This window comes from Chanodichthys erythropterus, chromosome 12 (assembly GCF_024489055.1).
Source record: "Chanodichthys erythropterus isolate Z2021 chromosome 12, ASM2448905v1, whole genome shotgun sequence".
NCBI classification, from domain to species: domain Eukaryota; kingdom Metazoa; phylum Chordata; class Actinopteri; order Cypriniformes; family Xenocyprididae; genus Chanodichthys; species Chanodichthys erythropterus.
Genome location: NC_090232.1, coordinates 3,855,779 through 3,869,491, shown reverse-complemented (window position 1 = coordinate 3,869,491; position 13,713 = coordinate 3,855,779). Strand labels below are relative to the sequence as shown.

Genomic DNA, 13,713 nt, shown 5'->3' with positions numbered 1-13,713 from the left:
CAGACAGTGTACTGTATATTGAACCAATTCTGAACTGCCTGAAACGAATTGTCAGTACTTCCAGTTTTATGGACTTCATTGGTTGCCAGCAAATAACGCCTTCTTTTACCCGCCTTCAAATACTGTAGTTGTAGCTGAGACTGGAAGAGTTTGGTTTGTTGAGAAGACGCTGAGATAGGCGTTACTTTCCCGACACGTGCTGTAAGCTGTCGACCAATCACAACAGACTGGGCCATCTGACCAATCAGAGTAGAGCAGGCTCTCAGAAAGGAGGGGTTTAGAGAGATTGGATCTTTGATCAAACCATTTCAGACACTGTGGGAAAAGAGCTGATGCTACAATGTGATTTATGAGGAAATTAAAGTGCACCTTAGATACATGTAAGCCTGTTACAGTAAAACACAGAAACAGCATAATAGGGGCACCAAGACATACTCATTTTAAATGAAACCCAGAGTTAATTCTAAGCTTTTACAATAAGTGCAAATAGACCATCTTGTTGACAGAGGCTATTTATACTAACTCCGCCCACTGACGTCTGGTTTGGCCAGCCAAAATTGGGGAAGACGCTGCATTGTCAATGCATGTGGCAGAAAGTTTTGATGTAAATTGGCCCTTGTTCGAATGTGCCTTTTGCCGAACTGGCTCTACTCGCTTTTCCCATCACATATCAGATCGGAACGGCTTTTTTTTTTTTTTTTTTTTTTCAATAAAAATATAGAAAATATTCAGAAAGTGAAAATAAAGTGTCTAACATGTCTTTAATATTAAAGTGTTCTTTATTAAAGTGGCTTTATTAAATCATTTTAATAAATATAATAATTTACACTATGTTATTATTGCATACCATTTAATGTACAACAACACTGAGGTGCAAATAGTATATGCCACTAAATATAAATAGCATCTAACTACACTATTCACACTTTTTGCAAAGAAAATACTGCTATTTTTACATACAGTAGTGTAAATAGAATTCATCACTATTTAAACGGTGTAAACAGAAGCTACCGCCAGGGGCGATTCTAGGATTTTGATTTTAGGGGGGCTCAGCCCCCAATAAGGGTATGATTAAAAAAATATTATTTGACTGACTGTTGCTCATTTGCAGACCTACTCCCGCACGACAAGAAAAAATGTCGTATATCCATCTACAATGAAATATAAATTATTTTAGTTTTTTTTAGCTTTTTAGCCTTTATAATCAACAATACGGTTGGATATTCATAAAGTCACCCCATGAAAATTGATGTCATTTTAAGTATTTTAACTAACCAGCTAATATTCATTAAGAATATAGACAAACCATGTATTAATGTAATTGTCTATTGGCAATATGATTAATCTGTTCTATATTTATTTCTATTTATTAAAAATAACAACATGAATTATCAATTTGCCACTTCTATAAATCAAGTACAAATCTAGTATAAATAGTAAATCAAGAAAATCAAAAATCCCTTTACTCTACGCTTACTCTAATTTATGTATGACACTCCTCCTGATTCATTATTACTTAATACAAAACTATATTTAATAATACAAAACAAAATAACTCCACATTCTCTCTCTGGGCCATCTAGTGCTTTCAGACAATGATGTGTGTCATTTCTGTGCATGGCTGCATAATGTAATGTCAAAATACATTATAATATGTCTGTAATTGTAAAAAGTAAATTAAAATAAATCATGATCGTTTTCTGAATCTAAAGTATGTTTTCATGGGTGTAAATCACTTCATTTTTGTAGGAATAAAAAACAACTATCACACAAGGGCTGAAGGTGAACGCAGCGAAACGTATTGGTATTGGATGAGAAACCGAGCCGTCCCGTGTGCTCCCAATGCTCCAGTAACATTACATTATGTAAACTGCAATGCATTTATGACAAAGAACTGCACCGATGCAGATGTAATATCATAGCATTAGCAATCTATCAATAAATGCACGCACACACGACACACACCTTGTGCTCTCTGATGTTCGCTCTGCTCGGCGCCCCTGCAGATTGAAATATGCGCTAAATCCAAGCAGACTCAGATAAGGGGAGGAGCCGAAACTTGACGCAGCTTGCCGCCGTTTCAGATGAGTTTTTTTAAAGGGGACTGAAGCGATCAAAAATTTATTAATCAAATATTTTTTTAGGGGGGCTGGGCAGAAGTTTAGGGGGGCTGAAGCCCCCCTAAAAAGGGCCTAGTGACGCCCCTGGCTACCGCTAATGAAATGTGCTGCTTTCATAATAGAATTTAGTTGCTATTTACACTTAGTGCAAATAGCCACTCTTTAATTTCTTGTTATCTTTGTGTAAAGTCAGAAAAGGAACTATTTACATGGAGCAAACTCTACTCCCAGGAATTATGTTGGTTACAAGTTACTAAACTGATAATGTGACCAATTTTATAGCCCAAACAACATACATTTTTGAAGGGAGAATTCATGCGGGTGCTATGATAAAAAATAAAATCTTGACCTGGTTGACTGCCATTGCAAATGTCTTACTGTAACAGATTTTATTTATTTTTTTTATTTAAAGGTGCCATCAAACGTTTTTTCACAAGATGTAATATTAGTCTAAGGTGTCCCCTGAATGTGTCTGTGAAGTTTCAGCTCAAAATACCCCATAGATTTTTTTTTTATACATTTTTTTAACTGGCTATTTTGGGGCATAATTAAATATGAGCTGATTTATGCTGCTGCCCCTTTAAATCTCGTGCTCTCCACCCACGGAGCTCGCGCTTGCCTTAAACAGTGCCTAAACAAAGTTCACACAGCTTATATAACCCTCAAATGGATCTTTACAAAGTGTTCGTCATGCATGCGTCAGATTATGTGAGTATTGTATACTGTTATATTGTTTACATTTGGTTCTGAATGAGTTTGAGGTTGTACTCTGTGGCTAACGGCTAATGCTACACTGTTGGAGAGATTTATAAAGAATGAAGTTGTGTTTATGAATTATACAGACTGCAAGTGTTTAAAAATGAAAATAGCGACGGCTCTTGTCTCCGTGAATACAGTAAGAAATGATGGTAACTTTAACCACATTTAACAGTACATTAGCAACATGCTAACGAAACATTTAGAAAGACAATTTACAAATATCACTAAAAATATCATGTTATCATGGATCATGTCAGTTATTATCGCTCCATCTGCCATTTTTCGCTGTTGTTCTTGCTTGCTTACCTAGTCTGATGATTCAGCTGTGCACAGATCCAGACGTTAATACTGGCTGCCCTTGTCTAATGCCTTTCATAATGTTGGGAACATGGGCTGGCATATGCAAATATTGGGGGCGTACATATTAATGATCCTGACTGTTACGTAACAGTCGGTGTTATGTTGAGATTCGCCTGTTCTTCGGAGGTCTTTTAAACAAATGAGATTTATATAAGAAGGAGGAAACAATGGTGTTTGAGACTCACTGTATGTCATTTCCATGTACTGAACTCTTGTTATTCAACTATGCCAAGATAAATTCAACTTTTCATTCGAGGGCACCTTTAAAGGGGACCTATTATGCAAAATTCACTTTTATAAGGTGTTTGAACACAGATGTGTGTCCATGGTGTGTAAACAATCCCCATAAATCATTATCAATCTCTCTGAACGTGCTGTTTCATATTTCCCCCTACTCCTACGCAAGAGTAAGGAAACCCTGCCCATGACTAGTGACTGGTGTTATCATAGACACCACCCTGAGAGAGAAACGCAGAGTCCGCCATTTCTGTTTACTTGCTGTATCAGCTAGAGATATACAATGTCTGTGCCAAAAAAATATGAAATAAAAACTTACAAATGTTCTGTTGTTGGATGTACCAATGAACATACGAGTCACTGAGAACATTGTGGTTGAAGTTATTACTCAGGGATTGATCAGTACAAACTGTTTGTGATCCTCTCTGGAGTGATATTGGTCAGGGCAAAAAGGGAAAGCACACACTTTATTACAGTCCGGATATAAAGTTTACCAGTTTATTAAGCACCCTCAAAAAGGCATAAGGTCTGTATATATTTGTTTACTGTTAGTTGTAACGAGTGTTTTTGTGTAATTCACTGTGTATGTTGATGATAATACAAGGGAGTTTATAGATAAATGACTTAATGCACTCTTCATGTACTGTTTTATTCAGCTCTTAAGGTGATTTTCTGGAGTGAAAGTGTACACTTCATGTTTTGTGTGATGTACAATAAACTTCATAAAACTCATCTGTAAAGATGTGGCCATCATTCAGATGGGGTCCGGTACAACAGGTTTGTAAGTTGTACTAATATTGGATAAAAGCAAGATGACAATATGAGTTATATTAACCAATAAACAACGCAATTAAACTAAACTATACAGGCTTCATTTTCAGACTCCGGTTCAGCTCTTGAAGCTCCGCCCTCTTAGGGCAGGTGCAGTGGCTCATTTGCATTTAAAGTGACACACAAAAATGGCGCGTTTTTTGCCCAACCCGAAAAAGGTTGGCAATTTTAACATCTTATGTTTCATCTGTGTATTTTGAGCTAAACCGTCACATACACACTCTGAGGACATTCGATCTCTTAAAAAGGGGCATAATAGGTCACTTTTAAGAAGAAACAGAAGAGGAACGAGTCAATATTATTTTCAGTGGTAATCAACATTATGGCACAAATGCTGTGGATAGAGCTTGGCTTAACTTGGATTGTTCTCTAAAGCTGAAGGATCTTGCCACAGGCTGTAGAATGTGGCAGCAAGGTAAGAAATATCAAACAGAGTTTCTTCTACAGTATGTGTCAGACGTGCCCCCTCCTTTTTCTTGCTACTTCCTGCAGGATGACACTTCTTTATCTTTCTCAACTCTCAAGTATTGCCAAGGGTTCTTCTTACATGACAATTTTTAATACTTCCTTTTTGCACCTCAGAAGGAAACATCAGAATCACAGTCAAAGTGAACTGTCAGTTCGATGTGGCTTTGAAAAACGATATACTGTATTGTTTTCTAAAGCCCCTTTTGTAATATCAATATATTGTAAAATATTACACTCTCTCATTAACCATTTCAGTCGTATCAGACTCTTGGCCATTATATGCCCTAGACTCTAAAAAAATTATGTGTTGGCTCAACAACAAGATTAATGCAGCAGTTTGCATCTTTTTTTTTTTTTTTTTTAAGTTATGACAACTTTGAGTGAATTTACGTTCAAACAACAAACTACATTGATTTAGAGGAACTTAATTTGTAGCATATACCCAATCTGATTACTCATTAAAAAAAAAAAAAAAAAAAAAAAAAAGTAGCCCTGGAACCATATGTTCATATGAACAGCTATCATATCACATGCTCACATAACTTATTTAACATGTATATTTGCAAGTAAGATATTACTCATCACTGGCATTAGTACAGTCATTGCTTATAGAGTCAATTAAACACTAACAGGTCTTTCCCTTCACTTTCCCTTCCAATAAATGAACACTTAATTTCAACATTTATTCTCCTTATCCAGTCCTATGCAAAGCATGTTGTGAACTAGAAATCCACTGCCTAATTTCCAAAGTTATTATAACAATTTCATTAAGTTACATGTTCACACATTCATTAATTTTTGCAGAATTTTGAGTTTAAATTACAGATGATATTAAGTTGATGCATTATGCAACATTATATACTTTTGATAAATTTAATGTGTCCTTGCTGAATATTAGTATTGATTTCTTTCAAAAAAAAAAAAAAAACAAAAAAAAAAAAAATCATGCAGTGAAGTTGTAATTTATATCTAGCCCTAGAAATGTTTTACTGCATGAACTCCAGTGGAAATGAGAAGAGAAGTAAATGGCTGATGGCATCATTCCCCCCCCCCAACAAACCTGTAGCAGGAACAAGGCAAACAGAATTCCAACTGTTTTCCAAACTGCTCCTGCTGGTTTGCCATGGCTGAATGCTAATCTCGAATCTTTCTCAGCCTGTTTGTCAGGGAAGTGTTTCCCCCTCTCTAAACTGTGTGATTCACAGACTGTCATGCATGAGGCACCTTATTAGATTCTGTGGACATGCTGCGCTTTGAATCACAGGCCTGGGGTCAGTTCTGTCAACCGTTTTTCATTCAGATTTGGCTCTGAGTGAATGAGAATTTCATAATTCTCTCCCAGAACTTAAGTGTGTACCAGATATCACTTTTTTCCCCCCTCATAGGCTTCAGTTGTCAATTTTATACGCAATGAAAGCAATGGATTTTTGGCCGGGGATGCAGATACACTAAGAATGAAAGGGTTTGAGCTGATACAGAGAAGGTCAGTCTTTGTTTTCAGCTGTAATGGACAGTACTGAGGTGGACACAATGCATTAGATGAACATTTTAAGCTTCGCTTGCTAGTGAAACTTGAAAATTAAGCATCAGCTACTTTAGCAGTGTTGCTTAGCATTCAGAAATGTTAAAACAAAATTAACACTTGTTTTGATATGTCACACTGTTTGTCTTTATGGGGATATTTACCAGAAAATATTCCTAAAGTAGACGTATCCATGCCTGGTCATACAACACTGTTCAGCAACAACTTTTAGCATTCAATTTGCAGTAAAAAAACGGAGAGAAACAATTTAACTAGAACCCAACATTCCTTTATATACTAATATACAGTCCACATAAAAAGCTTCATAGTGCGTGTCCACCCTTTCTTCTTGGGCAACTGAAAGTCTGTAGTGCATTCAGGGCTGAAGTTAACATCAGCGATGCAGTTTATATCAGTGATGTGCTAATCATTACCTGTGGTGATTGTCTAATATAAGCAGTCCTGCTATCTTTTTTGCTTTAAGCTCTGTGCTAATCAGAGGTTGGTACAGCATTCATAGTGCTGTGAAGCTGGAGAAGAATTTTAAATTTTACAAAACTAAAAAAGCCGATAATCTCACCCTGAGTTACTTAAACACCATCGTCCAGCTGACAGACATAAAAGCAGACTTTGGATAACTAGTTTTGTTAAAAATATTTTTTAAATATTGTTTGCTGAAAATACCAGCATATGGTTTGTTTTAGAAACCGTTGCCTGGTGCATCCCTCTGCATCCTGCAAGATTCCAAACCATTGCAACTAAAGACCGTCTGGGGTCTGAGGATTTTCGGGGCCCTGGAGAAGTTTTGACATGTCCTGACATTTGTGCTTTTTTCAGTTCATAAACATATAAATGACAAAAGTGTCATTACACTGTATTCAGCACAAACTAGGCTACAATAATATGTGAGGAACATGTATGTACATGTTTGTGTTTTTGAAGGAATAACGTTTATGCGTGGTTATTGAAAATAACGTGGTTATTGAAAATAATATTAAATCTGTGTTCACAATACTTCTGGGTATTGGAGATTTTTGCTTCAAAACTATGTAAAAAAATATCCTGCCTACTCGTTCATATATAACAATATATTGTTTTAGTTTTTGTAAGACACTTTTTGTCAAGAAACACAGTATGCGTGGAGGCATGAATCATCATGAATAATGGGTGATTCTCACCTGAGAAGACAAAAAAATTGCATAATGAGTTGTAATGACCTGCATAAATAATGAGCTCTTTCAGCCAGTTAGGCTGTGAAAAAACCCTCTGTGATCATGTCTCAAGCTCATCATAGTGTATGTCAAACATACAGAAAAAACAGCAATACTGTGAAATATTATTACAATTTAAAATAATGGTATTCTATTATATTCTTTAAAATATAATGTATTTCTGTGATGCAAAGTGTCTGAACAATTATGTTACCTCTGTGGCATTTCATATAGCCTTTTAGCTTAAAAGCTTGCACATTTGGAGAAATATTGATGGATTCTCATATGTTTATGTCAATTTTCTATACAGAGGAGTAATGTTTATTCAATATTTATTGTCATCACTATGAGCGCTGGATACTGTGTTTTCAATTCATACTAGCAGCCGGAGCACCTAATAATGTGCACCTTTAATCCACAAATTAATCTAAAGAAGGACAGGCCATGTGACATTCCAGGAACTAACAGAAGCCAGAGATCGCTATAATATGCAGATAAACTCTTTTCAAGACAATAAATACACGATTACACGATTTAAAACCTGACATTTCAAAGTTTTTTTAGACATAAGTCTAATTTTTTTGTGATTAGTATTCATTAAGTTACAGTTCATTTTCTGAGAACTATCAGATTGGACTTCCTTCAGAGGGAGAAGAGAGATCACCCATCATGTTAGTTTTCTTTATTTTACAAAAAGCACAACATTTTGTTTTTACTCTGAGTGTACACAAATAAAAGAAGATATTCAACAGATTAAAATGGTTTATAACTCTTAATTGTATGTGCAACATTGATGGAGTATTTGAGTCTCTTTCACACTGGTAAGAAAAAAAACAAGGTGGTATCGCCGGCGTGACCACTGACCCGAGGGAGTTAAAGAACACCGTTGATGGTAACTCTCTTCTTTTTCCGATTTACCTGCATGGCTTATATCACTTCACTATCACTACATAGTGATAAAGTTATTTTCAGCTGTTGGGGCCCGAAGCCCGAATTTTATTTGGAGGCCCCTCGGTTAAAATAACTTAAGATAAATGTTATCTTCTTATATAAAAAATAAATGTAAATGTACAAAATGGACAATATTAAATTAAATACTTAAATAATGACAGAAAATTAACAGCTCAGATGGATCTGTACGAAGATAACAATAATAAATGTATTAACATTAAAGGGACAGTTAACCCAAAAATGAAAATTCTCTCATCATTTACTCGCTCTCAAGATGTTTTAAACCTGAATGAATTTCTTTCTTCTGCTGAACAAAAAATAAGATATCTTGAAGAATGTGGGTTGCTGGTCACCAACTCTTCTGTGGTTGCCTACATTCTTCAAAATATCTTATTTTGTGTTCAGCAGAAGAAAGAAATTAATACAGGTTTGGAATAATATGAGAGTTAGTTAATAATGACAGAATTGTCATTTTTGGGTTAACTGTCCCTTTAAGGACAAGGACAGCATGTTTACTATTAGGCGGCAGTTACTTTAAGACCTGCACAAATCTAAAATACAGACACGCATCCAATTTCTCTCAACTGATTACTTTCACTTTAGACATAACCAACTGTGTTTATTTAAACCTTGCGTGTATTTGACAGTATTAGTGCAATCAGACATGAAAGATAAAGTCCACTACTCAGGTGCCGTTTGACAGGCTTTTAGTGTGCGAACCTTCGGGAATTTGCCTCTGGCTCTAATGTTGATCGTTCTTAAAGATGAGATATAATTATTCTGGGATATATCAAAGGGGCAATCTTTGGTCTTATTAATCTATTACTTGTTCCAGAGCAAAACAATTTGGGTTAAGGGGAAAATTAAGCTTCATAACTTTATATTCAGGCTATATTTAATTTAAATCTTGTACTAGAGCACTACTTTTGAATGTTTGACTAAATTGTTTGCTTGTGTTTATTTCCTATTGTCCTTTATCCTGGCTATAGTTAATTTAAATATTATTGTTTAATAAATGTTATTTTTCATAAATAATATGCTGTATTTGGTATTGAGAAAGGGGCCGTTAGTGATCGTGATATGGACTTCAGTTAAAGTTATGTTATTAGATGGCAGCAAAGATTGTCTTTATGAGTGAGTCAGCAGCAAATGGACTGGTTGTAAACAAGGAAATTGTTTTAGCGCTGTACTGAGAAATCTCCCTAACTTTTAAAAGGACAAAGACAAAGATATCTCTTTTCTCAGCAGACATTCAAACTGATTTCTTATATTGGATAGAATATTCGACCTGAAGAATGAATGTTATATCAGATGCAGGTAATGCACTCGTTCAGTCGATCTCTCTCTCATAATACTCTACATAATACAATAAGTGTCAATGAAGCTATTCAGCGTTCCTTCGTTACTAGTCATAAAGTGACGTTTTAGAATTAATAACAGAGGCTTGGGCTCAACTGTTAAACTGTCAACTTGAGATTTGAATCTGTGGCAGAAGGAAGTAGTTCTGCACAATAGAGGGTTTTTAAAGACACTCCATTGTTATTTCTTATTTATTTACACACTCGTGCCATCAAACTGTTGTATAAACACAATATCACACTTGTAGCCGTGTGATATGGCTGTATATCAGCATGCTGTGATTACCTGCAGCACTCGGCCGCCTACAGCCAAATCACAGCCGAATCACAGCCATGCTGATATACAGCCATATTGCACTATTATGGACACTGCTGGATGGATGGATAGATGGATTTTGGATGACTCAGATTTTCTCTGGCCTGATTGCCGTTTTCTTCATTGAATGTTTTAGGGTGCTGCCGACAGTGTCAGGCACTCCTGGGAACTGAAATGGCTTTTTTTACACTGGGACCCATATACACTATGGACTTTTAATGATGTAATTAGAAGCAAAACATCATCAGACTGCTGATGCAGGGATAAAGACTCTTTGACCGCTTTGTCCCTTTTGGTGTAACGCTGGCTGGTTTTGCAAATACACAGTTAACATGGCTGCGAAGGATGTTCAAGAACGTTTCACTTTGATTGCCTCTGGGTTTCTCTCATGTACTTGCGCAATAATAGTATTAGCTCTTCTTTTTCCATTAAGATAATCACTGTGCTTAGCTTCTTATTCACAATGCCATTCTCTTGAGGGGATTGCAGAGGTTTTGGTTGTTACGTTAATGTTGTAATTACATTGGGAGGAATTTGGTTGATTGCTGTCATAAAGAGAGGGTGGGCTGTTTTAGACTAAAAAAGAAAAAACTCAAGGTCAAATTGATGCTCTCACCTCTAGAATGGGATGTGTTAATCTGATTTATGCTGACCGGTGTGTTCAGATGGATAAATACTTGCAATTTGCTCAGTCCAGCATGTAACACCTGTTTTATTGAATGATAATGTTTGCTTATACATGGCACACGTTTTATGTAGTCCAGTTTTTACCTAATTTGTAGTACATTAAGTCCAGGCCTGGACTGGTAATCTGGCATACCGGGCAAATGCCCGGTGGGCCGACGCACTTGAGGGCGGGGCCGCTATATGATATGATTTTTTTTTTAATAAACATAAAATTGGCCAACGACCGGCCCATAAAGCAGGGACAGCGGCCCATTGGTTCATTTTCCATACTGACACTGGGCTGGCCCAATCACATCTCTTAACAGACTCCACCCCGTCCCCTCTGTTTCACCAGAACATCTGTGGATTAGGAGGATGGAGAAACAAAAGCGCAAGTGCAAGGGGGGTGCGGAGAAGTTGCGGGCAAAAAAAAATAAAAAAATATAGTGGTTGATGCCTCAACGTGCAAAAATTACTGGCATGTTTAGTGCGGTTACTGTAGCTTCAGTTTCCAAACCTACAGTACCTGACGTGCAAAAACAGGTGAACATAGAAGAACATGGAGGAGACCTGTAAGGCAGAAGAGCAGCAGGTGTCTGACAGTGAAGCCAATGAGGGACAGAGTAAGCAGGAGAGTATAATAAAAGCGGTAAGCAGGGTAGTTACATGATTAACAGCGAGGGACTCATGCGACGACGACGATGATGCTTAAATGAATATTATAAGACAACATAATCGTCGTCATTATTATAAAGTCAGACTGTCACCTGCTGCACTGGTCACTCAGTCAGCTAAAGTCAAATACCACAGCAAAAGTTATTTTGCACTGTTTTTTGTAGTTAGCAGTGCCCTTGTAGCTATCAGAGTTCACTTATACAGTAACGGCCCTTCTCATAGAAAAACCTGAAATGATGCAATTTTATTTTTCAAAAAAAAAAAAAAAAAGAAAGAAAAAATCAGGTTATTATTATAAAGTAATATTACTGATGATGTGTTTATTTCACAACGAGACTATATGTGTCTATTTATAGCTGTTAGTCGTGATGATGGTCTACTACAGTAGATCTCACTTTTCGGCTATACAAAGTTATGTTTTGTAGCTCTTGTACCCCATTACTCTGGTATGAACACTTGGTTGTTTATGGCAAGTGAATAGCATGAATATGAAAAAATACGTTTTTTTTTTTGTGAGTAATTTGGTAGTATAGTTTTCTTTTTCATTGTTTTTAATGGGGAGTAATGAGAGGTAAATGTTTGACACTTAAACAGGGGTTTGTGCTCTTTAAAACAAAGTGTATTTGTAATTGTAAATTATAGTTTTTCTGCTGTCTGTTTCATTGAAAAAAATTCTTTATAGAATTATCAGTATTCTACATCCACGTTCTAAGGGTTAACTAGCTTTTATATCATGGAGCACATTGTCCATCTAGAAATCCTACTCTTACTAAGTGTACTTTTAATAACTCTACCAAATAATTGTAATACTCTGGTGGGTGGTGTCCGACTGATTGTGGTGGGCCAGTCTGAGCAAAAATGCCGGGGCCATTTTTTTGTCCCAGTCTAGCCCTGATTAAGTCTCATCAATTTTAACACTCTTAAAAAAAATTAACAGCAAAATAAACATTAACTGAAATAAAATAAGACATGTATGTGAAAAAACTTATTTTAGATACTTTCGAAGGCAACATTTCACATATTTTTATTTATTTATTTATTTATTTTTTTAATTTAGTTTAAAGGTAGGGTAGACATTTAAAAACTCAGAAATTGCCTACCCTACCTTTAACTTGAAGAACTAAAACTATGGAAGCTTGTTTCCGCCATGAAATAAAAAAATAAAAAAGATAATTGCGACTTATCTAACAATTCTGACTTTTTTTCTCAGAATTGTGATATATAAAGTCAGAATTGTGAGTTATAAAGTCAGGATTGTGATAAAGCCAGAATTGTGAGTTATAAAGCCAGAATTGTGAATTATAAAGTCAGAATTACGATAAAGCCAGAAATGCAAGTTATAAAGTCAGAATTGCGATAAAGCCAGAATTGTGAATTATAAAGTCAGAATTACGATAAAGCCAGAAATGCAAGTTATAAAGCCAGAATTGTGATAAAGCCAGAATTGTGAGTTATAAAGCCAGAATTGTGATAAAGCCAGAATTGTGAGTTATAAAGCCAGAATTGTGAGTTATAAAGCCAGAATTGTGAGTTATAAAGCCAGAATTGTTATAAAGCCAGAATTGTGAGTCATAAAGTCAGAATTGCAAGTTATAAAGCCAGAATTGCGAGTTATAAAGTCAGAATTGCGAGTTATAAAGCCAGAATTGCGTTAAAGCCAGAATTGCGAGTTATAAAGCCAGAATTCCGAGTTATAAAGTCAGAATTGTGAGATATAAAGTCAGAATTGCAAGTTATGAAGCCAGAATTGTGATAAAGCCAGAATTGTGAGTTATAAAGTCAGAATTGTGAGTTATAAAGTCAGAATTGTGAGATATAAAGCCAGAATTGTGATAAAGCCAGAATTGTGAGATATAAAGTCAGAATTGTGAGATATAAAGTTAGAATTGTGAGATATAAAGTCAGAATTGTGAGATATAAAGTCAGAATTGTGAGATATAAAGTCAGAATTGTGAGAAATAAAGTCAGAATTGTGAGATATAAAGTCAGAATTGTGAGATATAAAGTCAGAATTGTGAGAAATAAAGTTAGAATTGTGAGATATAAAGTCAGAATTGTGAGATATAAAGTCAGAATTGTGAGTTATAAAGTTAGAATTGCGAGTTATAAAGTCAGAATTGTGAGATATAAAGTCAGAATTGTGAGATATAAAGTTAGAATTGCGAGTTATAAAGTCAGAATTGCGAGATATAAAGTCAGAATTGTGAGATATAAAGTCAGAATTGTGAGTTATAAAGTT

At 35.6% G+C, this 13,713-nt stretch overlaps 1 protein-coding gene across 3 annotated transcripts in view; it reads left to right on the top strand.

Moving 5' to 3' along the window:
• The window catches only part of LOC137032937 (receptor tyrosine-protein kinase erbB-4-like), a 231,435-nt gene that overhangs the window by 71,862 nt on the left and 145,860 nt on the right, over positions 1-13,713 (top strand). Inside the window, exons 1-2 of one of the 3 annotated variants that reach the window (XM_067404967.1) lie at positions 3,897-4,002; positions 4,133-4,253. The exons of the other annotated variants lie outside the window; for them this stretch is intronic. Coding sequence (XP_067261068.1) covers positions 4,235-4,253 — 19 coding nt within the window. The 5' untranslated portion in view covers positions 3,897-4,002; positions 4,133-4,234. Of the gene's footprint in view, positions 1-3,896; positions 4,003-4,132; positions 4,254-13,713 lie in introns of those variants that run through there. 3 annotated transcript variants of the gene reach the window in all.